The 25,190-nt window shown below is 42.9% G+C and overlaps 1 protein-coding gene across 3 annotated transcripts in view; it reads left to right on the top strand.

The window, feature by feature from the left end:
- Positions 1-25,190, top strand: part of SPTBN1 (spectrin beta, non-erythrocytic 1) — a 132,609-nt gene that overhangs the window by 74,715 nt on the left and 32,704 nt on the right. For all 3 annotated transcript variants that reach the window (XM_042789265.1, XM_032989443.2, XM_009972327.3), the window contains 15 exons: positions 3,557-3,708; positions 8,933-9,106; positions 10,437-10,528; positions 11,205-11,285; positions 12,080-12,195; positions 13,233-13,345; positions 13,979-14,166; positions 15,202-15,319; positions 16,676-16,834; positions 17,429-17,731; positions 18,579-18,732; positions 19,426-20,296; positions 20,438-20,575; positions 21,218-21,974; positions 22,214-22,416. In XM_042789265.1, coding sequence (XP_042645199.1) covers positions 3,557-3,708; positions 8,933-9,106; positions 10,437-10,528; positions 11,205-11,285; positions 12,080-12,195; positions 13,233-13,345; positions 13,979-14,166; positions 15,202-15,319; positions 16,676-16,834; positions 17,429-17,731; positions 18,579-18,732; positions 19,426-20,296; positions 20,438-20,575; positions 21,218-21,974; positions 22,214-22,416 — 3,619 coding nt within the window. The remainder of the gene's footprint in view (positions 1-3,556; positions 3,709-8,932; positions 9,107-10,436; positions 10,529-11,204; positions 11,286-12,079; positions 12,196-13,232; positions 13,346-13,978; positions 14,167-15,201; positions 15,320-16,675; positions 16,835-17,428; positions 17,732-18,578; positions 18,733-19,425; positions 20,297-20,437; positions 20,576-21,217; positions 21,975-22,213; positions 22,417-25,190) is intronic.

Raw genomic sequence — 25,190 nt, 5'->3', positions numbered from 1 at the left:
CAATGAAGTTGCTCAGACACATGTGAAGAGCTGCCAGCAGGCTCAGCATGTGGAGTTAGCTCTGAAGCCATCGCAGCTGTGGTCTCAGTAGAGACTTTCACACTATTTTTATCTGGTTGGGGTGAGCAGGGAGGAGGATGGCATTGCAGAGGATGGGTGGGGATCAGGTGAGAGGAGCAAAGATGAGAGCAAAGGCGGGGTGGGTATGGGGGTGAGGAGCCAGAAAAAACAACAGAAACCTTCAACCTCTTGCCGTAAACAGGAAACCGAGGACCACAGTGAGTGAGATGGAGGAAACGGGAAGGCAGAAGGGGAGAGGCAGCAACTGTGCCTGAACTAGACTAAAGAAAGCACACCTAATGGCACCAAACATCAGCTACCAAAGCCCAGAGGGCCTCCAGCTAGCTGGGGGGAGCCTGGAGGCTGGATTCCCATCCTCTCCCTCACTGCTAATTTGGTGTGCTCAATGATGCTGAGGCAACACAGAAGAAAAAGAGTCACTGGAACTTTCTCAGGCTTTCTTCCCTGAATCCCCACTGCCCTAAAAATACACTTTCATGTCCTTTTTTAAGGCCACTGGTCATGCTGGGGTGGGGAAGGAGAGTGACCCGTGGGCTTCGTCAGCACTGTCTGTGGGAGGAACCCATCTTTCCCCCTCCTGGAAGGGCTGCCTGGAGCCAACTGTTCTGTTGACTTCCTTGACGTGCTTTCAACAGCAGAAGATCCTAAGCTGGTGTCAGTTAATACAGCGGCACCAAAGTTTTCACAACCTGACTTGGCATGTCACTGTGTTTCCCACATCATGTCTTTAATCTGTTCAAAATTAGGCTCTGACCCTTCATCTTCTTCTACTAAAACCATATAGATGTTCTTTTCCCACTCATTACTTTCATTGTGATCCCAAATTGGTTTTGTTTTTTTTTGTTTGGTTTTTTTTTTTTTTTTTTGTTGATAACCATATCTTTTGACCAGTGATTTTTTCAATGGATGGTTTCATGATGATATTTGATAGCTTTTTTTGTTTTACATAATACTTTCTATATCTGACTGTATTTTTAGGATCCTGTACATCCGTATTTCTCTTAGGAATGAATGTAACCACAGGGATCTCTGAATGTTGTGCTTCTGGATAGAGACTACAGTGATTAAATAAACAAACTTGCTGAGCTGTTTTGGGGCTTGTTCAAGCTGGTGAAGGGAGATGTGGTAATTTCTGTTGGAATTTTCTTTAAAAAGCACTGACTATTTCAAGGTTTTGCTTCTGTGACTCATTTAAAAAAAAATACTTCAACTAAAAGCATGGATTACTAGACAAGCAGATGTGCAGATACAGCATTCCCAGGAACTTGCTATAAATAGTTCATAAAATATATATCTAAGGTTAGTAGACACTATATTTAAAATATTACTAGGTTGGACAACTATTTCCACTAGTAAGATGCATCGGGCTTTTTCTTCTTTGATCCAAGATTGAACAAGCGATGTTGTTACGCCACGGGTACGAATTGCGATATGGTTAGGAGACACGGCAGCTTTTGACTGCAAAGATAGTATTTATTTTTCTGGTATCGCCTTGCTGCGACCAAGGTTTGGGCTTTCCAACGGGCTGGCCATTCTCAGATCGCGCGGTGCTTGTGCTGCTGACGCTGTGATGTTCTGGCAGTGGAGGACATGAGCATCCCGTGGCATCGGCAGGGTCTGGGGCAGCGCCGGGGGCTGGTGAGAAATGGGTCGTGGCTCCTCGGGGTGCACTGGAAGGCAAGCCACAGTTATTGCAAATTTCCTGTTCGCTTCCTGTATCTTAGCAATCCTCTGCTTCATACAGAGCGAGACAAATGAGTAAGGCAAACTGTCAATTCATTGAAAGCATATTGTGGTTTTATTGCAAACCCCACCTTTTTCATCTTTCCAATCCCCGTTTTCTTCATTTCACACCTTACAGGTAGGTAAAAGCTGTTAACAGATGGGACAGTTTCAGTGCGTTAGCTTTGGTCATGTCCTGCCACATGGGTGGCAAGAATAAATTCAGAAATACATGGGAGGAACTGAAATCTTAGGGTGGGGTTTATGAAATTGAGCAAATGACCCCTGAAGTGCTGGTCTGCTCTCCCCCTCCTTGTCAGATTCCTCCTCCTTACCACCATTCTACTACAGGATTTCTTTCCTTACTATCTTTTTTTCTTTTACTTGTTTCCCAACTTTCTGTCCTCTTCAGCCTCAGCTTCTTCATTGTTCCTTGCCACCAAGATGAGGCTTTTGCTGCTGTCCCCAGCGTCCTGTCGGTGTGGAGGCTGTCGCTGGTTAGGAACATGCTGGGACCATGCCCCCACCATGCTGCGCTGCCAGGAAGGGAGCACATCCTTCCTTTGAAGGACAGCATCTCCTGAAACCCTGGGTAGTCAGATAGAAACTTGGCATCGATCTGCACTGTCATTAATGTTTTCTGTGTTTCAAACAGCATACTCGGAGTTTTCAGAGTTGGACACGTTACATTTTGGTTTAGGATTTACCAGTCTTCCTGTCCAGTTTCTAAACATGCCAACAATTTTAGAGAGACTGATGTGAGGCTTAGGTGCTCAGCTGCTTGGCCAAGCAGACCGCTTTCATTCGTATGTCTAATTACGGACTTTGGAGTCCAAGTTTGAGCACCTGTGTTTTGACAAATTTGGTCTGTAGTAGTTCCCAGCTCAGTGAAATGACTTTTTGCTAACAAGGAAGGGCTTCATCCAAAGCGCTTGGCAAAAGAGTTTAACCACAAAGACATATAACATTTTCTGTCTGAGAGTTCTTGGCTTGGCAGAGAGCTGTTTAGGAGTTCCTAAATTACTGTGGACTGTAGTAAGCTTGTGCATTAAGAGAGCTCTTGTAGCCAGGGTTTTCATGTATAAACAGTTGTGAAAGATTCTGGGAAGGGAAGGTGTAAAGAACCTATTTTTCTATGGTTTTAAATAAATTCAAGTCTACTTCAAGCATGCAGTTATGAAAAAGTTCATCTTGATGTTGTGTCAATACAGTTACAAATGTTGAATCTGCAAATAAATATTATGACAAGAAGAGATAAAAAGTAAATGGCAAGCTTTGGTATCTGCTGTCTTTTGCACCTATCTTCATCCAAAGCAAGTTCTGGTATTTCAGGGGATCTGTTGTGGATTTGTGTGTGTATGCAAGAGCAGAAGTTGGCCCGTTCTTCCGGTGGTGGAAGATAACTCTTGATCAAATTACTGGATGGTCTGATTAGTCCAAAGGGGCTTTTACATTGTAGCTCTACAACAGACCTTTTTATACCTTCAGAAAGCTGCTTATCTGAGCAGCAAATAAGTCTGTAATACATACTTCAGATTTATTCCACAAATAGTAACTCGGTAAAGTTCCCACTGACATTAGAAAATGTCATAAAACAGGAAGGTGGATTTTCAGTAAAAGGTCCTAATTTCTTAAATGATTGTGCTAGAATATAAGCCATACTTTTGCTTTAATATTAGACGAGTTTGAGCACAGCATTTTTATGTAGGTACGTGAACTGATTTATTTTAACATTGGATTGCTTTCCTAACAGATGAACGTGAGGCAGTTCAGAAGAAGACTTTCACAAAGTGGGTTAACTCCCACTTGGCACGTGTATCATGCAGAATTACAGATTTGTACACTGACCTTCGCGATGGAAGGATGCTCATCAAGCTTCTGGAAGTTCTTTCAGGAGAGAGACTTGTAAGTGTTTATTTGTATTCATTGTGGGGTTTTGGTTTTGGTTTTGGGTGGTGTTTTGGTGAATGCTCAGTTCAGCTGAAGTACAGCAAAGGTAAGTACTGAGGGTTCAGCACTGAAAATGTCTTTTTATGTATTAAAGGGCAAAAAAAGAAGCCTTTTGCTTCAACTGGATCCGGACACCGTTAAAATATCTTCCTGTTGGTTTTAATAGGAATCAAAAGAAGTCTCCTTCAAAGGTACCTTGCTGGTGAAATGCTGAGTGCCTTCAGCAGCGTGCTCCCTGCTCCCAGTTCTGACAGGCGCAGAGCACTAAATGTTCTCCAGCCCCTTAGTCTGTCTCGGTGAATTCGATGTTCAGAGGAACGTTCCCGGGCACTGTGGCCAGCTGGCCCATCTCTGTGCTAGTAAACACAGCCGCCGGATGCAGGTGGCTGTGTGCAGGCTGCCTGCCGGCCCAACGCCTGGAACATCCGTCCCTTTTCCCTCCCCGGGAGCGTGCTGGGGGCTCGTGGAGGACAGCTCACTGGAGAGGGCCAAGTCCACCCTGGGAAGCGTTGTGGCAGTTTTAGCCGTGGAGTTGCTTGCGTCCCACTGCTCAGGAATGCTCCTAGGTGTTCTTGATTTTACTAGGAGAAATAAGGCTTGGATTTTCTTTGGTTAGAGGAATATCTACAATGAATTTAAATGGGGCAAATTCTTTCTTTGAGCGTCCTGAGAGAGCCCCCTTGATCCCAGCACAAGGGAGCAGTGAGTAAGAAAATCCCTGTAGTGAAAAATGCTGCTGCTTGAGAGGAAAACTGGGTGTCAGGAAATGGCTGGGTATCAGTTTTTCATTCAGTTCCTTAAATGATGGCTATGCTCTTAACTCTACCTAATTTAAATCAATCTTTTCAAAGAGATACGGGTCTTTAGCTAAGACCTAAGGCTACATGAGGATGCAACTGTGTAATCGCTTATCATCAAGCACTGCTATTAATGGAAGCTCCATGGCTTAAGCTAGGTAATGAATTGAACGTATGGCCCACAGTGTAGTGTTTGTACAGTAAGGCAAGGGAGGGAGATTTCCAAGTGCATATGTGAGGGTAAGGCAACTCTGATGTGCACAGAAGTACCCTCTGTGGATGAAGGCATTGTGTGGATAGAAGTAACTAATCTCAATGTTTGTCAGCTACATTTTGCTCAAAATACGTTTCTCTCTGCCAGATCATTTACTTCAGTGAGGTATTAGGTTTGACGTGTTCACTGCAGGTAGCAGATGTTATTCATACAGGAGTAACTGAGACCAACATGCCCCATTATTTGAGGATTCAGACAGCAACCGTGCCACCTCTGTTTAAATCTTCATATCTGCCTGCCAAGATGCGATTTCCAGTGTCACATAGCAGCAGTGAAGCTCAGACTATTTGTATGATTCTTGCTGCATGATTCATTTACATTTTTCACTCCAGGTTTTGAAAAATGCAAACAGAGCTTATGCAGCAGCTGATGGGGCAGGGAGGGTGCAGGAGCCACCCGCGGAGACTGCTGGATCTGCACTTGCATCATCGTTCGCGTATCGCATTGGCAGCTGCCTGCACCACCACAAATTCTTTTTGTAGCTTCCTTATCTCAGGATGGAGGACAGAAGTCTCTGTTTGAACAGTGCATTCCACCACACCTTCCTCTGCAAACAAGAGTACAGATAACGCAGTGCACTAAACCTTGAGACAATTATACATGCCAAAAATATTCCAGGAGGATCAGCACATAGCATCCACTTGCTGGTGTTCTCCAGCCTTTTGGAATTCATTTTAGCTGGTCTTGGTTAGGTTCTGATATCTCCATGACACCCAAGCAGAAATCTGAAGGCAATATCTTATGCAGAAAGCTTAAAATCGACAAGAAACATCAAATTGTAAGAAAGCACTGAATAGATGCAGAAACTAGCCTAGATAATGATTTTAATGTGGTGTGTTTGCTGAACTAGTAGAACAAAGAGGAATTGTTTTCTCACTTCTGAAACTGGGGTCCAGATTCTGGAGCTGGAGCCATATGCCTGTGGAACAGATCCAGGATTTAGTCTACTAGTCAGGGAAGCAGGAGTACTGTTTGCCCTCTGTAAGACCTCCACCTTCATTTGCCCAAACTCTGTACTTTTCAAAAGCTGGTGTGATTTTTGTTCATGAAAATTCAGAGTCCTTGAAAGGTGTGTTGGAGAAACTTGAAATGAGAGCATCGAGTACAGGCAACATCTGCATTTTCCTGTCTCTGCTCAGCTTGATTCCTAATTCTAGTGTTTAGTCCAGACCTTACGATATAAGTTCCTCTGCGCAGCACAGTATTTGTAGAGAAAGTAGTGGTAGCATGCAGTAGTCTCACTGAGCAAAGTGGAGAAGAATCCAACCAGTATGAAAAGACAGTGGTAATTTTGTTTGCACACACTGTTAACCAGCCTTCTCCCAAACAGAAAAATAAATCTGACAGTTGTTGTCAGGATAAAAATAAGCATTTAGTTCTGTTTCTTCCATAACTGCAAAAGGATTAGTAAATCCCTTACAATTCCTGGATACTCAAAGGTCAGACTGTTTAAGCAGATACTCTGTAGTGGGTTCCGTGATGTTTTCTGTTGGAAAAGGGAAGTTTTTTTTTTGATGTAAACCATTTTCCTGATAATGTGCGTGTAAAGAATCAGAGTTTAGGTCAATACAATAAACGGTGCATTCAGCATGCTTTCTTTCCCTCTGGCTAATACCTGGATCTGTGTTACCCCAGTGAGGGTGGGATTTGTGTCTCCCTGTGCCTCATCTTGAGGCTGTGCAGGAGAGTGTGGCAGGCACAGCCGCGCTGCCTACAAACCGGCCTCGGACGCCTCTTCCTCTTTCTGTCACAGCACGGTGGCTTAAACTGTACAGTCTGCCTGTGTGGAGGCACAGAAAAATGGAACTTTCTGTCTCCTCAAGGGTCACTTTTTTTTGGCTGGGTGGCACTGTGTCATTCTCATCCAGGCAGAAATTTGAAGTGTCTTCTCAGACCATTAATAAATCATAGTTTGAACAGCCCTAAATGATGCTGCTAATAAGCCGTTACAGCCCCTATAGGGAATTTCTGAGCCAGAAAGTGCACCTACTGCTGGAGCACTAGAAAAATACGTCAGCCTGCTCCTGCTCTACAGGGAGCAGTGTCCTTTTCAGGTTTACTGCGTGTGCTCTGCTGCTTCATGTACAGTCTTTGTGTTTGTGGGGGAAAAAATCCTGCCAATAACCTGAAGGTTATGTTTCCTGGATTCTTAATTGGAGAGTATGTCATCATACAGAGCGAGGGTGGGAGCAGGCAGTCTCAGGAACTAAATAAAACATCTAACGTGAACGGTAATACCTCTGTCACCTTGGTGCTGGAGCTTCTGCGAGCACAAAAAGCTCTAAAAATCGTTTTCTGCTTGGTAGCTTGAGGCATTTAGAGGCAGTGCAGTCACTGCGTAGGTAGGTGAGAAGGGCGGTGCTAAGGCAGGGGGTGACAGAGTCAGGTCTGCCACTGCTGCCTAGAAATGGCCGTAGTCACAGTCCTTGCATGTTTTGGGGACAGTGCTGTAAAAGTGATGTAAAGCTGATCCCGGGCTCCCAGGCGTGGCCGTGGGCCGGGGTGAGCTGTGGGCTGGGCGGCTGCCGGGCGCCGCCTTGCCTCTGCCTTCCCCCGCAGCCGGGCGCTCCCACTCCTGCCCTGGAAACAGCCTTCCTACCTGTCTTTTGCAAGATTAAATTATACCTGTGGTCCAGTTTACCAGGCTCCTGGCTGACTGGTGGTACCAGCAAAAGGATGGATCCCGATCCCTGCTGATGGCGAGGGACCTCCAGTTACTTTCGGCCAACCATGTAACCTCCCTTTTGTTCCCACTCACCCTATGGCTCTTCACCCTATACGGGCAGCATTTGGGGACTATGGTATGTGCATAGAGTGTATGTATAGCGTGTATCTCTTCAGAGGGACTTTTATACCCCAAAGCAGTGACAGGTGCTTGGAAATTTTTGTCCTTGCGGGGACTTGTGGGTTGGCTTCTCTCTGCATCGTTACCCGGCCTCTGGAGGAGAGTTGTGCTAACTGGAAGCCGGAGTGAAACTAATGACCCTGGGGCTTTATGTGTACAAAGGGCATCTTCTAGCAAGCGTTTCATCTTTATGGCACACTGTTATACAGGCAGCTGTTTCTAGTGACCGTAATATGGCTCTGGCTGGAACTCTACCACCTGAATGCAGTCTGAGGCAAGGATTTTGCCTGAGCTATTTTCATGGCCAGTTAATTACACCCACTGCAGAAAGCAAGGAAATTATGTCAATTAGTAATTTGGCTGAGTACCTTTGGTGACATCTCAGTGAGCCCTGAACAGGCTGTTCAGCTGTAATCCTTATCTGCAGAACAAAGTTGCTCTAATTTTATTCAGTTCTACAGCAGACATCTATGTGCTGTTAATATATTCATGGGTTTTTTCATTTGCACTGGGCCATCATAAAATTGTGTTATGTTGGTGTGGCTGATTCTTTTATTATTATTTTCACTTTCCTATGAAGAAATTGTTTGGAATAAATATCTTCTGTTATTTTCATAATATTTATTCTACTTCAACTGACACAAAAAAGCCATGACATTTCTTTCTTGAGGAGTTCTACTGCGTAGTTTACAGTCCAGATCTGAGCTGCCTTTTTAGAGTGTATCTGTATTTACAGATGCTTTCTGAAGCATTCATTACCAATTTCCCTCTATTGTGTGTGTATGCCAGTTATCAGTTTGTTTTGTATCTTTTTCTTTGCAGAATCGTATTTTTAAGTGTGGAGAAACTTGTACTGGAGAAAAGAAGCATCTTGGGAAAATGTAATGGGTGTGTCATGAACCTAACAAAATAATTTATCTTCCAGCTCGTGAATAAATATACTAGACAGAAAAAATGAAAGAAGCAAGCAGGCAAATACTTTGAAAGGCAAATTAAACTGGTGCCCCATTTGTGTGGCTCGGGTCTAGGGTGTTGTCATGTCCACTGTGGGTTTGACATGTGCTGCCATTATCCTTCGTAAATGTGCTGCAAGGTGCAAGGAGCAGTTTTGTCCATTGACTGTGAAGAACAAATGCATTCGGTATCGCAGGCTGATAGTGAACAATGTGGGTCACTCACCTGCCTGGACTGAAGGGTTAACAAGTACTTTTTTCCCTTACATCTACAGTAATATATGTTGTTCTTCTCCATTTTACCTTCTAGCCAAAACCAACTAAGGGAAGGATGCGCATCCATTGCCTGGAGAATGTTGATAAAGCCCTCCAGTTCCTGAAAGAGCAAAGAGTGCACCTAGAAAACATGGGATCTCATGATATTGTGGATGGGAATCACAGGCTGACACTTGGCCTTATTTGGACTATCATCCTGAGATTCCAGGTAAAGATGTATACTTACACAAATATACACACATGTGAGTTTTCCATACTTTTTGTAATATATTTCATTGTGCTTTTTAAGAGTGGAGTGCTCCCAGGCCCCGCGAGATGATGGGAGTGACAAGTGCTTAACATCTGGCAGAATACACTCCAGAGCTAAGGGGAGAGGATAAACTAGTCTTCATGGTGCTGCTGCTGATCTGTAGTGGCAGCCAGTGGGAGGTCCCTGGGTGGAGAGTCATATGGTTTTAATCTTAAATTACTAATAAATACGAAGCTCCAGTCATAGACCTATACGCTCTTGCAGACCTAGGAGGAAATGCTACCCTCAGCTGCTCCTCACCTCTGTGGTGATTATCGTTAACCTGGCTGACTTTGCACTGAAGCGGATTAAGGGTGCCCACAGGAATTGTTCTAGTGTCCCAGCTATAGGCTGAGATTTGTTGTTTTCTAGGGAGTTGCACATTTGTCTTTGCTCTCATTTAAAAAAGGCTGGAAAGTCCTTTTGCAGAAAGGATAATAAATTTATATAATATATAATAAATAGCCTGATAATAAATATTTAATAAATTTAACATTCGCTTAATGTTGGTGTTGCTCAGTGTTTTCCTAATATGAAGGGGTCTGTCCAACTTGGAGTGTCAACAGTGGAACTTCAGTGAAGCTACAATACTCTTTTTAAAAAGCAGTGAGCTATATCCATAAAATGCAATATATTTGTCCATGTGAAGATGTGAAGTAAAAAGTGGTTTCCTCTTCCCCACCCCCCCCTTTTTTTTTTTTCCTTTTTCCTCTTTTTATAAAAACTGGATACTAGCCTAAAATATGGAATCCTATAGTAGTGATGCTGCTAAGGGTAAACACTATTTCTTCCAAGCTTTGACGGTCCAAAATTGTTTGCTGCTGTGAAACTCCTGGCTAGCTTTTGCCTGCAGATAGAACTCTCCTTATGAGGAGTTCTACCCGCTGCACCCCAGGTCCCAGGTGTGCTCAGCACCCTTGCAGGAGGGGACACCTCGCAGGGTGAAACCGTGATGCTCTGTAGGGCAGGGTTTGTGTTGACAGTTGGAAATAAGTTTTTTGGTGAAGTTTAAACTGTTTTGTTAATGGACTAAACAAAGAGTAATCCTCTGCTAAAACAAGGGCAGCTGAAGCTATCTTTTTGCATGAATGCTCTTAAATGAGGAAAAACATTTACGTACTTCAACCCTGTCTGTCCTCATACATCTCCTTTGTTACTTATATTCTGATATAATTCCTGTCATCTTTTCAAAAAAGTCAAACAATGTGTTTTCTCAGAGGAGTATTTATACCTTCTATGTTAATTTTAGATCCAAGATATCAGTGTTGAAACTGAGGACAACAAGGAGAAGAAATCTGCTAAGGATGCTTTGCTTTTGTGGTGCCAGATGAAGACAGCTGGGTGAGTGTGGATTAAGTGATTATCTCTAAAGCTCTTACAGCATTTTGAGTTTTCATTGAAATAATTTTAAATGGGAAAACATATCTCTCCTTAAGTGGATTCAACCAAGAGAATTGAATTGATGTTTACAAGTCAAAAAACTCTGAGTTTATTATATTAATGCTCTGTGATAAGCATACCGATCTGATAATCCATGAATATATATTAATAGGCTGATTCTTTCACTCTTTTCTGAAGAAATAATAAGGCTTCAGATGTTTGCCACCAACTTTTTCCCCTTTCCCTGTACATATACATATATATATATACACACACGCACAAATATTTCCAAAATGCCTTTGACAGTAAACTTCTTGCATAATTAAGTATCCTTTTGTAGAGATTCAGTATGTTTCCCCCATGAAACTTGGATATTCCTGTGATATCTTGGGGCACTTCAGCATTATTCTGGTGGTACTTCATCTTCTCCTTCCAAGAACTTTTATGAAAGTGTGGTGAGCAGCCTGAAATTTTTGGAGACTTGCAAACTATCCAGATCACCAAACACATTAATCCCATGGGGCACAGGTTTACAATAAATGTGTCACTCCTGCAACCAGTTTTTAGGGGCAGAGTGTGCAGAGCTGCAGCAGGGATGCTGTGTTGATCACGTTCTCTTTGGTTTTTGTTCTGCCAGTTACCCCAACGTCAACATTCACAACTTCACAACAAGCTGGAGGGATGGGATGGCTTTCAATGCGCTAATACATAAGCACAGGTAGGTGTGGGTCTATGTCCTTATTGGTTTTGAAAGCCTGGACTGTTGCAGTGTGCACTGGGTTTTGCAGTTACCTTGCAGCTTGATTTTAAAATTTGTGGAGAGGAGAAAGTTGAAGAATTGCTCAGAGTTTTACAGCAACTTGACTTGCTTTAGAGTTTTACAGTTCTTGAGGTCACTGTGAGCTCATCTGGGCAACAGCTTCATACATCACAAGTCAAAACAGGTTGCATTTGGTTTCAGGAGAATAAATTACACACCTGATTGTTTTGGTTTGTGACTAACCAGGTTGGAAGAAAAGTTCTTTTAGCTTATTGAGTAAACAGTGATTGGGTCTGGTTGCCTAGAATTTGGGGGTGGCAGGAGGGGACCACCCACAACAGCAGCCTGGAGGGGGAAAAAAGCCTTGGGCAGGGATTGCAAAATGGGATGCTAGGCTTTGACGTGGCTGGGGATGCTGCTCATGGGCAAGCTCTGGTGAAGTTACTGGGACAGCTTGCATGCTTACATAGCCATGAAGAGAGATGGCATGGCCACAGCTTTGTTCCTTTCTTCCCCAGGGTTGCCTTTACTGCTGTGAAGCTGTTCTCCGTTTTTGGCCATGTCATATGCTAGGCATTGCTTCATTTCTTTAATACTGCTATTGAAATGCACAGGGCTACTGGACAAGCGAAACCTTGGCAGCATGAGGGGCCAGGTTTTCTGAGGATTGCAGATTTTAGTTCATTTGTTCATTTGAGGGCAGCTGCACTGTGCTTTGGGAAGAAATCTAAAGAATTTTCCATCCTGTCTAGGCCTGATCTGATTGATTTTGACAAGCTGAAGAAATCAAATGCACACTACAATCTGCAGAATGCTTTTAACCTTGCAGAGCAACACCTTGGTCTTACCAAGCTTCTGGACCCCGAGGGTAAGAATTCCTGCAGTTTCAGTGCTTCACAGCTCTTTGTGGGCTCTCTTCTCTCCCACCCTTCCTTGTTGCAGGGCACAGCTTTGTGATAGCTTTATGCTTTAAAGAGCAGCTGGAAGCTGCTGACTCACCTGGTGATACAGCCAGAGAGGGCAGGAGAGAATGCAAGATGACTCCTGCAGAAGACTGAGTAGCAGTAGCACAAGATCCCTTAATCCTGTATTTATTTTCCCCCATCTGACAAGATCACTGGACTGCCCATGTGTACATAAAATCATTGCAGTTAGAGGCATCATTCTGATCTGCTCTGAGAAACACCTTCTCTGAGCTGGCAGATGAATGATGTGGATTTCATCAAAGAGTTAGCAGCTTCTTTCACAGGCTGTCAGTGAGTTCTAGCTTCTGTTTTCATGAGAGTGTGCATGTTCATGTGTATCGGAAGGTGTGCTTACGATGCCAGGACAAGAAACTTTTGTGTCACAGGGCAAATAGAGGCTGTGTGTTTGGGCGAGTTTCTTCTTGCTTATTTTCCAGTGCCTCAGAATAGCTGCAGGACAGGAAATTGTTTTCTATCTGTATCTCTCAGAAGATTTGCCTGGACAGACATACTATTAGGTTTGAATTCCTCTCTCCAAACGATGATATAGCACTGAAGTTCTCAATTAATGGTAGTTCTGTCAACTCACACAGACACTAGAGGAGCTACTTGGCCGTGCACAAGCTGTGGCAAAGTCTGGGACCTGACTCTAAGGCCTCCAGCCCACAGACGTGTGCTTTAACCACAGACTGCACTGAGACAGAGGGATAATAAAGCAGCACTTCTCAGTGACTGAGTTAATCCTGTACAACACTACGTAATCCGGAACCAGGCCAAAGCTGCTGAATTTATTTCTGATTAGGACATAAATTCTAGGAGCTGAACTGCCACTGAACCCATCTCTCTGACTCTGTTAAGTTCATCCTTGTTGCATTGTTAGCTTTGTTGTTTTAGCCCATCCACCCTCAGTATGCTAAGATAACTCTTGTTTGGTTCGCAGATATCAGTGTTGATCACCCTGATGAAAAGTCAATCATCACCTATGTGGTGACATATTACCACTACTTCTCCAAGATGAAAGCTTTAGCTGTTGAAGGAAAACGTATCGGAAAGGTTTGCAAATTCAAATCATAAATTGTTAAATAGCATTTGGAATATTTCTAATTTTTTTTCTTTTTTTTTTTTTCTCTTGGGTGTTAGTTCTTTAAGAGTCCACTGTATGGTGGTTTTTAGTTTTGCTTTTGAGCACATTTTGAATGTTAAATATTCCCATATGACTGTGAGTAGTTAATTTCCAGCTGCCTCATATTAGAAAACATTTGGCTGGTGTTTTATTTTCGTTTGTTAATTTTGCATCATTGCTGCTTTTCCTTTCTCATTAACTGCTCCTGACCCCCTGGGTCCTCTGTCTCTTCTGGAGCCCAGGAAAGTCCCTCATTTAAAAAAAGTGCAGTCATTCTCCGCCCTTTGGCAAAGTTGCCCTGGTCTTTACAGCTAGCAGACTGAACATGAATCCTTGTGTAAGCCTCAGCTTTGCCCCTCTATTGCTGTGGGATCACAGGAGTTCACTGCTGAAAACTGCAAAGCCCTCATCCCTTGGGGATCCCAGCTCCTGTGGCCTCAGGAGAGAGTGCTCTGATTCATAAGTCAAGTCTCCCAACAGTTTCTTTTATGTAGCTGGTTGGATTTAAATGACTGAAGAGCACCGCCCTTGTTACTCACATTATGTTGTGCTGCTTGTTGCAGGTGCTTGACAATGCCATTGAAACGGAGAAAATGATTGAAAAATACGAATCTCTGGCTTCTGACCTTCTGGAGTGGATTGAGCAAACCATTATCATTCTCAACAATCGCAAGTTTGCCAACTCACTAGTTGGTGTGCAACAGCAGCTACAGGCATTCAACACTTATCGCACCGTGGAGAAACCACCCAAGTAATTTTAATCTTAGCTTAAAACAACAGTGGTCTTGTTTTGTTTAGTCAATCATTGATTTTTTTTTTTTTTTTAAAACAAACACATCCAAGTAATTTTAATCTTGGCTTAAGAATTTATTTTCCTGAACAAACCCAGATATCATATTTCTAATTGGCACTCATCATTATTACTCAGGGCCTGTTTGCTTTATAATATTCAATGTGCAGATAATAACAACAACAATAATAAAAACTGTGTTGCCTGCAGGATCTCTGAGTCCTTGAAGCTGTCACTTCATTGAGATGCCTGCCTTATAATATGAGTGGTATTAGCATACTGTGTCAGTGCAGTAATACCACCAGTCATGCTTGCTAGCAGTGTATAATACCAGAACGCTGCTATTAAAAGGATCTTACTGATTATCCAAAATCAAGAGCAAGTGTGTCTGGCTTTGTAAAACATAGCTGTGCTTACTAAAACTGATGTAACCAAAACTGCAACTTATTTCTGGAAAGTGTCTTTTAGCATTATGATATCAGATGTGTTTATTTTTTGGTCTAATATAAGTTCTAACGGTTAGTAATCAGAATCCAAAACGTCCAGAATCCAGACGTCTTCTAAAATTGCAGTCTATTCCCTAGTGCCTGTGGAGTTTGTTTGGTTCCCAGGCGTTCGGCTCAGGGAAGACAGTGGGAAGAGTTTATTGACTGCAGTGAGCTTTAAATAAAACTTCGGTTTCTTGAGTTCATAGCATAAACTAGGGCAATGCATGCAGTAGAATAAAAAAAAAAAAATGCAGTCTTCTGTCCCCCAGGGGCATTTAAATCTAAACACACAGACAACTGACTTCTGTGAAGTTTCTTTTGCTATTTGACCCAACTGGTTCCAGGGGATGTGTGGGCTATTTCAATTGCTTCCAGCTTTCACACAAGATGAAGGTGTTTATCTGAATGTTCCATTCATAATGTCAGTCTTTTAAGGAAGTGCTTTATAATACCTTGGTATCAATAAAAGCTTTATTGTAACTCGATTCTTTTGCAAAATTTTGTTTAGATTTACAGAAAAAGGAAACCTAGAAGTGCTGCTTTTTACCATCCAAAGCAAAATGAGAGCCAACAATCAAAAAGTATACATGCCAAGGGAGGGCAAACTCATCTCTGACATTAACAAGGTAAACTGAGCCAGCTCCTCCAGTGTGACTTCGTATTTTGTTGTTTTCTTTCAGTATGTGTCTCAGCATACTGAGAAGAAACACATTTGCTATCTCCAGCCTGGATGTGGGGGACCTTAAGGGGTGGGAGAGGTGGGGTGACCTTATGTTATAGCTCGGACTCACTAAGCTGAACTGAGTCCCTGGGTATCCTCAGCATCTGTAAGATCTGCTCTGGAAAAACGCTCAGTCATTCTGTGTGGTTGGTTATGGGTCTCGCAGGCCTGCCTTGCTCCTCCGGGGTCCTGGCCGTTGGAGTTAATTGACAGAAAGTAGCAACAATATCTAGGTATTGCAGCCCTCCCCATCTGCCCTGCTGCCCGCAGTGCCGGAGAGTGAAGGGAGCGCCGTGACCCATCTTGTGGGTTCCAACTCAGGGTTTCTGCAGCTATTTCCTGTGCTGGTGCAGCTGGCAGAGCAGCAGCAGAGCTGACAAGCTCTTTCAAGGATAACAACGTAAAACTGTGAGCTTTCCACGTTTGTGTTTGATCATGCTTGGCGTTCCCAGAGCAGCTGTTGTGGGTGTTGGTGCCCTCGGTCTGCATCCTAGACAGCAGTAAACTGCACAACTCCTGTTTGCATTAAGCCTCTGTGCCTGTAACTGCCTAAAAAAACCACTTGGGTTTCAGAGTGTTTCACATCTGTTAGGATTTAGAAGAATCTAGGGTAGCTTGTGTTTAATTGTGGGTATTTTTGTTGTCTGTAAGAAGATCTGAAAGGTGATTAGCTAGCTTTCAATATGCTTCTACGACTTTTTGTTTTTGTAATTTTCATGTCATGCATATGAATAACTCTTGGCTTTGAGGGGAAAAAATTATTTGTATGCACCAAAAGTAACCACATTCTGCAGTCGTTTTCTAAAGTGGATATAAGAAAGAACAACAGTTGTATGTTGATTTTAGAGGTGAGAGGGCATGAATCTCTAATTCACGGTTCCCAAACAAGGAAGATAGAATCCACCGTTTTCAAACAAATATTCCCTTACACATTCAAGCCAGGTGGTTTGCTTGGGCCTTGTTTGGAGGCACGAAACAAATGAACTCGAGAAAATGCATCTGAGATAAATAAGTCTCATACCTTTGCTCAGAAAATTAATTCATTGAGAACTAATTTTAAGTCATGGGTTTGTATTAGCAAACAAGGTGTAAGGCCAGCCAATGCAAACCAGCTTTATTGGCATATAAATAAATAAGCCAGTTTTGTGAAACTTGGCTGTAGCGTCTTCAGTACTGATTTCATGCAAAGAAGACATGTTTACCATAATCCTATAAGAATGTGTGTTTAGAAGATGCATGGTTTTTTTCTCCACAACTTCAGGCCTGGGAAAGACTGGAAAAAGCTGAACATGAAAGAGAACTGGCACTGCGAAATGAGCTCATCAGACAAGAGAAACTGGAACAACTTGCACGCAGATTTGATCGCAAGGCAGCTATGAGAGAAACTTGGCTGAGTGAAAATCAACGTCTCGTTTCTCAGGTGCTGCTTTCAGAAATTGTCTGTGTGACTAAAATGATTCCCATGAGTAATTACAGGATACAGTTGTTGCAAAGAGAACATTCCTCCCCTATGCCTCATATTTTACTGAATCTATGTTTGTTGTATGTGTGTGCAAATGTACGTTTAGTGTGTATGTACTATCTTTAATGCATTTGGGAATCCCTTCCTTGAATCTTACCAGTCTGTACTCAGGAGACATTGATGTGGAAATACTTACCCATGGTCACGATTTTCTTTATCTGAATATTTTGGTCAATTAAGTGGAATTAGCCCAGGAATTAATAATAAATTTTTAATATTAGATATGACTAAAAAAAATTCAAAATCTCAGCCTAGTCCTTATGGCTGCCAAGATTCTTCCCCCCAGAGGTAGTAAATGATATGTCTGATTTTTATCAGCGGTCCTCTGGTTATCAGAGGTATCTCTGATTTCATTAAAGATGACTTTTTAGACCATTTTGAGATCCCAGATTTGCTAACAAGGGTATTCTGCACAATCAGAAATCATGTTATGAGCAATAGGGCTTTTTCTTCTCAGCAGCCATTACTGAAGCAGCATCTTTGTCTTTACAGGATAATTTTGGCTTTGACCTTCCAGCAGTAGAGGCCGCAACAAAGAAGCATGAGGCCATTGAAACAGACATTGCAGCGTATGAGGAACGAGTCCAGGCCGTGGTTGCGGTTGCGAAGGAACTTGAGACTGAAAATTACCATGATATCAAGCGCATTACTGCGAGAAAGGACAACGTTATACGCCTGTGGGAATATCTCCTGGAGCTGCTCAGAGCACGGAGACAGCGACTGGAGATGAATCTTGGTCTGCAAAAGATTTTCCAGGAAATGCTGTATATTATGGACTGGATGGATGAGATGAAGGTAGGTGTTAGCCATTTGAGGATGTAGACCAAATATTCTGGAGAGGTGTAGATGTCCCTTTTTTGTACGTTTTTAAGATTCATTTTGCCCCTGTGGTTTAATAGACAAATGCAAAAGATCCACATTCAAGAGCAGTGAACAAATTCCTTATACCTTATGATGATTTTTAAAAAATAAAGATTAAAAACAAGTAAGGAGAAAGAACAAGTTGTCTCCTATAAAATGTACTTTTCAGCTTCATGCCTGTCTTATAAGGGCTAGAGGCTCTGGTCACAGTGCTTGGGTAAGGATTTTGGTGAAGGAGAATTGAATAATCTCTCAAGGATTTTGGTGAAGGAGAAATGAATAATCTCTCTTCATCACAATTTACATGGGGAACAAGTCACCTCTTCACCTCTGTGCTTTAAAAAGCATGAATTTCTTCCTGTCTGTTCTCTTGGGATCTGGGAAGGGAGAGGACCACGACTTTGTTCTTGTCTCTCAGCCAGCAGAACTTGGAAGCTGTCGGAGGAAAGGAAGATGTGTGTAGCTCAGTGGTAGCTCACAGCACCTGGTCTCAGTGCTTTTTGTTGGTCCTGCTGAGCTAACTTAGCTTCTCATCATCCTAGACTTAAAAATGCATTAAAGAGTAGTCAAGTTCTTCATGCTTGCCAGTGATTTTAAAAATAGTGGCTCAAATTCATGTCAGCCATGTCTCTACATTTGCAATAGCTCTTCTAATGGGCCTGGTGTTTATCTGGACTTAAATCAATGTAACAGCAGAGAACAGTGTGATGCCTGGAGTCACTAAGAAACAAACAGCTTATGGTCTTCAGCCCGTTTTACTTGTATTTTACATTTCTACCAGGTGCTTCTGCTGTCTCAAGACTATGGCAAACATTTGTTAGGAGTTGAAGACCTACTGCAGAAACATGCTCTTGTGGAAGCTGACATTGCTATTCAGGCTGAGAGAGTGAGAGGGGTCAATGCATCTGCTCAGAAGTTTGCCACTGATGGAGAAGGTAACTAGCAGCCAACACATCCTTCTTTGTCTTAATTACGTACGAGGTTATCTATAAGCCTCATTAGTTCTGCAAGGCAAGTTAGGTTAAATTCAGTACCAGAATAAGAGAATCCAACTTCATCTGTTCCTCCTTTACTCACTGTGTCAATGTTTAATTTGTCCAGGTACCTGCTCAAGAATTCATTGTGGCATTGTGTTTTGCATGGGAATGTCACACGTCTAACCAGCAGCTGCTGTAACTTTCTAGTAGTCACCATCAATTCCCCATTCTGTGTTTCTAATGCAAACAATACAAATTATTGGAGCCAGTCTTATACTGCCCCAATTATGATAAAGAAAAGCAATTCCACTAAACCAGTGCCATTAACTAAAGTAAATGATGTTCATTTTGTGCAGTTGTGTATATGAAGCTGGTATAAATCTGGAGTAGTGAATTTTATTTCACTGCTGAGTCATGAATACCTTTCCTTTTGGGTTTTTTTTTGTCTTTAGGCAAAGAACACTATTTTCTGATCTGTGTTATTGTATGGTGGAGCTTGAATAGCCCACACTCACTTTCAGAAGGCTGACTATGAATTCCTTTACATAAACTTTGTAGGTGGAACAAACAGGAATTCAGAACTCTGTGCCCCAGCTGTAGAAATGAAAATGAATCAGTCCAAGCTGTAACGTACATTCTCTGTCTGAACAGGTTACAAACCGTGTGACCCACAAGTTATCAGGGACCGCGTTGCTCACATGGAGTTCTGTTACCAAGAGCTGTGCCAGCTCGCAGCCGAGCGCCGGGCCCGCTTGGAGGAGTCCCGGCGCCTCTGGAAATTCTTCTGGGAAATGGCTGAAGAAGAGGGTTGGATCAGGGAGAAGGAACAGATCCTGTCATCTGATGACTATGGGAAGGACCTAACCAGTGTTGTCCGTCTCTTGAGTAAACATAAGGCATTTGAAGATGAAATGAGTGGTCGTAGTGGCCACTTTCAACAGGCGATAAAAGAAGGTGAAGACATGATTGCGGAAGAGCATTTTGGGTCTGAGAAAATCAGAGAAAGAATTAAGGATATTCGAGAGCAGTGGGCTAACTTGGAACAGTTATCTGCCATTAGGAAGAAGCGTCTGGAGGAAGCCTCTCTCCTCCACCAGTTCCAGGCTGACGCTGATGATATTGATGCATGGATGTTGGACATCCTCAAAATTGTCTCCAGCAATGATGTTGGCCATGATGAATATTCCACTCAGTCCTTGGTCAAGAAACACAAAGATGTGGCTGAAGAGATTGCAAGCTACCGGCCAACCATTGACTCGCTTCACGAACAAGCGAAGGCTCTACCGCGGGAGCACGCCGGATCTCCAGAGGTGCAAGGCAGATTGTCTGGAATAGAGGAAAGGTACAAAGAGGTGGCTGAGCTGACTCGGCTGCGTAAACAGGCCTTGCAGGATACCCTTGCTCTTTATAAGATGTTCAGTGAGGCAGATGCTTGTGAGCTTTGGATTGACGAAAAGGAGAAGTGGCTGAATAATATGCATATTCCAGAGAAGCTGGAGGACCTGGAAGTGATCCAGCACAGGTGAGAATGCCTTTACCAGGAAGTCTGGGGGATACGGGGTAGTAGGTTTTTCACACCAGCTACCTTTCTCAGCTTGCCTGTGGCTCAGATGCTCTAACACTTGTGTGATCTCTTTTTGTTTGTTTTTTTCCCCTGCTCCAGGTTTGAAAGCTTGGAACCAGAAATGAACAATCAGGCATCCCGTGTTGCAGTAGTGAACCAAATTGCTAGACAGCTAATGCACAGCGGCCATCCAAGTGAGAAGGAGATCAAAGCACAGCAAGATAAACTCAACACAAGGTAAGCAAAGGCCTCATGCTTGTGAACATAACACTGGCTGAAACTAGTACAGTGGGGGTCATTTGTGTTTCTTACATATGTTTTTTAAGATACTACGATACTGTTACCTGAAATATCTTCAGGGTAGGCCTTTAAAGCTTCAGAAGGAAAAAAGAGCTGTGCCTTCCAAATATTTGATTAACAGATGGGATTTTGCTGTTGACTTCAATCAGGTCCTGAGTGTATCTGTACCCTGATTTGAGAGGTGGAAATTTACTGTAATGACTATTACGATAAAAAAGAAACCAATATAATTTCATGTAACCTCACTTATTTTTCTTGGCTTCAAAATAAACCAAGAGGGTACATTTAGCATGAAAATTAGATGTAACTAGCAATTTTTCACTTGAGGAAAAATTATACTTTTGAGGACTCAGTGTTGCTGGTACTTGTCTTATTCTAATATACTCCATAGCCTGGTTAATGGTTGTTTTGCTAAAACTATTGATGGTATGAGAAGGACTGGAAAGAACATGAATAGTTAGGTTATTTCATGGCCTACCAAGCTAATGTGAGCAGCTGCTCACTCAGCAATGTTGCCATATCCTTCTCCCTTACACACAAATCTCAATTTCTCTGCTTTTCTCTCCTCACAAATTTCAGATGGAGCCAGTTCAGAGAACTGGTAGATAGGAAGAAGGATGCTCTGCTCTCTGCTCTGAGTATCCAGAACTACCATCTTGAATGTAATGAAACCAAATCCTGGATCAGGGAAAAGACCAAAGTGATCGAATCCACACAAGATCTGGGTAATGATTTAGCTGGAGTGATGGCCCTGCAGAGGAAGCTGACGGGCATGGAGCGTGACCTGGTAGCCATTGAAGCCAAGCTAAGTGACCTGCAAAAAGAGGCAGAAAAGTTGGAATCGGAGCATCCTGACCAGGCACAGGCTATCCTTTCACGGCTTGCAGAAATCAACGATGTATGGGAAGAAATGAAGACCACCCTCAAGAACCGGGAAGAGTCCCTTGGAGAGGCAAGCAAACTGCAGCAGTTCCTGAGAGATCTGGATGACTTCCAGTCTTGGCTATCCAGAACGCAGACTGCAATTGCATCCGAAGATATGCCAAACACACTGACAGAGGCTGAGAAGCTGCTCACTCAACATGAGAACATTAAGAATGAAATCAACAATTATGAGGAAGATTATCAGAAAATGAGGGACATGGGTGAGATGGTGACACAAGGGCAAACTGACGCTCAGTACATGTTCTTACGCCAGCGCCTACAAGCTTTGGACACCGGATGGAATGAGCTTCACAAAATGTGGGAGAACAGGCAAAATCTCCTTTCCCAGTCTCATGCCTACCAACTGTTTCTCAGAGATACCAAGCAAGCAGAAGCATTCCTTAATAATCAGGCAAGTGGTTGAGATATACCATACTTCATTTCTTCAGCAATTAACAAACGAGACCATTTGTCAGGAGAGCTACAAACAGATAAATTGCCCTTTTTTAAACTATAATTTTGCTTTTTGTATTTTACTTCTAACTGGTCTTGGGAGATGTTCCTTTCCATATGTGGTGAGTCTGTTGTTGGAGCAGACCTCATAGCCTTAGTGTAATACTTTCCTCTCTCTGATTTGTGCTTTAATCACAGGAGTATGTTTTGGCACACACGGAAATGCCCACTACCTTGGAAGGAGCAGAAGCTGCAATTAAAAAACAGGAGGATTTCATGACCACGATGGATGCCAATGAAGAAAAGATCAATGCAGTTGTAGAGACTGGCAGGAGGCTAGTTAGTGATGGGAACATTAACTCTGATAAAATACAGGAGAAAGTGGACTCTATTGATGACAGGTAAGGTCAGAATGATCACAGAATATAGCTGTTCATTCCTTAATTCTGTTTTCCGAGAGATGACCTTTTACCAGAATCCAAAGGCAAAGCAACATGTTATCAGATGTCTGGTGCAGACTGTTTTCTTTGTCCTGTGGAAAAATAGGAACTGTAATGTTTAAAAAATGTGCCAGGCTAATCTTAATTAAATACTACCTCTCCCTATTTCAAGAGACTTACTAGGTAATGAGCTCACTACCCAGAATTTGGCTTATATGGGTGTTGCTGTATAATTCTTGGAGTATTATCAGACTTTATATTATGGCGGGAGCTGTAGCAGTTAGCTATATCTGATTCCACAAGTCTTAGATTCCTCTGCTACCTCCTAGCTGATCTAATTATAATATATTCCTGTCCTTCCTCTGAGGAAGGAATGTGGCTCTTCAAGAGTGTAATTGGCATTGTATCTACCCCTCCCGCTTGGCTTTGATCGCCTTTTCCAACTTGTCTGGCCCTTCTGAAATCAGATTAGGAAGCACTGGTACAAATGTGTCTTTCATCCTAGAACAAGTCTTTTGCTTTGTCTCTTTAGCTGTGGCATGGACGCTATTAAACGTTAAGAGTTTCTTTTTCTTTGAAAGCCAAATGTTCAGTTTTGCTGGCGAAGTTTCATAGTTTTTTCTGGGTTTGGATTGAATAATAGTGAAGTCTTTCAAGGCGCTTTTCAATCATGGGTATCAGAATGCATCAGTAAGTGCATACAGAACTTTTATGTCAAATATTACTGACCACACTTCTATCATATTTGCATCCTCCCACAGCCGGTAAGCTCAGAGTTATCCAGCAGTCTTTATCTCCAAGGAGGAACTGAAGCGAAATAGTTCAGAAAACATTGTGCCCTCCCTGTTTTGGCAAACTTGTCCCACTGTGTATGCACCTACTTAAGCTATGGCTTATGGCTTCAAGGAAGGGGGATATTCCTGTTCACAGAGCTGGCTGAGGGACTCTGAGTCCTCTGACAACCTAACCCCAAGGATACCTCACATTGTCATTCTCTCTCTAACCAGCTTGACTCTCTTTAGATCCCAAAGAGAAGCTGCAAAGACCAGGAAGAGGAGGTTATATGAAAGTAATCAAAGTGAAAGCTGGGGAATTAATTTTTCTTATTTACCCTCTCTGGCTTTCAACATCCCCTGCTGTAAGTTTTCACATCCACTTATGAAAGCAGGAGGACTTGGTCCTGGCCTTCTGGTCAGGTGTCTTCTTTCTGCAGCTTTTGGAATATTAAAAGATAGCATCCAAGGACTTAGTAGCAAATGGTCAGCTGCTCCTTTCGGCCCTTTCTGAGGTGGCTGGAGCAGGAGACAGCTTCAGCCTCTGCTCTGCAGAAGGGTTCCTGCCACGCTGGCTGTGGTGCTCTGGTGACTGTTTCTCCCTGGTGCAGCTACTCCTCTGTGTCCCCATTGTCCTGTGGCATCCTAACTGGCTGCCTGGGCTGTCCTGCCTGTGGGACGTGTGCTGGAGTTCCTACTCAGGACGGCAGGCAGGTCCTAGAGACTATGTTTTTAAGCCCACTTTTTCCCAACACATTTCCTCAATTCCAAAGCTATTTATGCAGAGCACTGCAAAAACCATCCGGTGCACTGCTATTCAGGAAATCCGTGTGATTGCTCTCTGAGTCTGTAAGGCTGATAAGCCTCAAGAACAAAGCCTTAGGGCTGAGTGTAGTGGGAGGGGTAGTAAAGGAAGCCTCTTTGGTTTTACAAAAATTTGCTCTCCCAACCAAGCTCCACCTGGATGTATAACAAAGGACCAAAACAAACAAGTACAAATATGTGCAGTGGCTCCATACTTCCCACTTGGAGCTCTTTGTAGTTTTTAGTATTGTTAATAGTGTTTTTTACAGTCATGCTTTCAAGCTATTCCAGAGGAGACCCCGCTGTTGGTTGGTACAGCAGACAGACCTGGCCCTAAAAGTGGTTACCACCTAAATCTAAATAGACATGGTAGGCATCAGGCTAAGGAAGGAGAGGACAGTGGAGCTGGGGAAAGGGTGAGGGAGGGAGAAGATGGATTTGAATAAAGCTATTACTAGCTATTACTAGCTAGCTCTTCCAGCCAGGAAAGAAGCTGGTCTCCCCAGTGCATCAGTTCCTGCTTTTGTGACTTCTGCTGCTCTTTGTGCCGGCCTGAGGGGAAGTGTTTTCTCCTCTGTTTTCTCTTGTAAGAGTCCAAGGAGACTGCCCTAGTTTGCATGCTTACACATGGCCTCTCTGATTCTGCAAATGAGATTTAATTTAAAGACAGTGGTGGATCTGACTCAGATTGTGATCTGGGTTTGTTTTTTATTATTCATGTTTTTTGTATTTGTGCAACTTTCTGCTCAACAGAGGACAGAAGTAATTTTTGTTCTTGCCCATTCAGAAAGGAGAGTGACTCTTGTTTGCTGGAACACCTGAAGAAGCTAAAACTGCCCTGAATGTATCTCAGTGTTTTTAGTGGGCAGTTGCATTCACACTACCTCTAAGATGTATTTATTCCTGCACAGGCTTTGAAACCCACAGGCTTACAGTTAAACCACAAGGGGTGTTGTCAGTTTTCAGCATTGTGAGCTTTCGCAGAGGCCTCTGGGGAGACAGCATGGGAACATTGTGGCAGATTTTGATGCTCTGCTCTTGGGTTAGTTATTCAGACACCTCCTTGTGCTGAACAGATCTCCTTTTCCTGTTAGATTCTTCATAATGTTGCCATAGAAGGAAGATGCCTCTGTGTTTTAACTGACTACAGTACATTCC

Source organism: Tyto alba, unplaced genomic scaffold (assembly GCF_018691265.1).
Source record: "Tyto alba isolate M040663 unplaced genomic scaffold, T.alba_DEE_v4.0 Super-Scaffold_16, whole genome shotgun sequence".
Classification (NCBI taxonomy): Eukaryota; Metazoa; Chordata; class Aves; order Strigiformes; family Tytonidae; genus Tyto; species Tyto alba.
The sequence above is the reverse complement of the archived record's forward strand: the minus strand, read 5'-3'. Positions and strand labels throughout refer to the sequence as shown.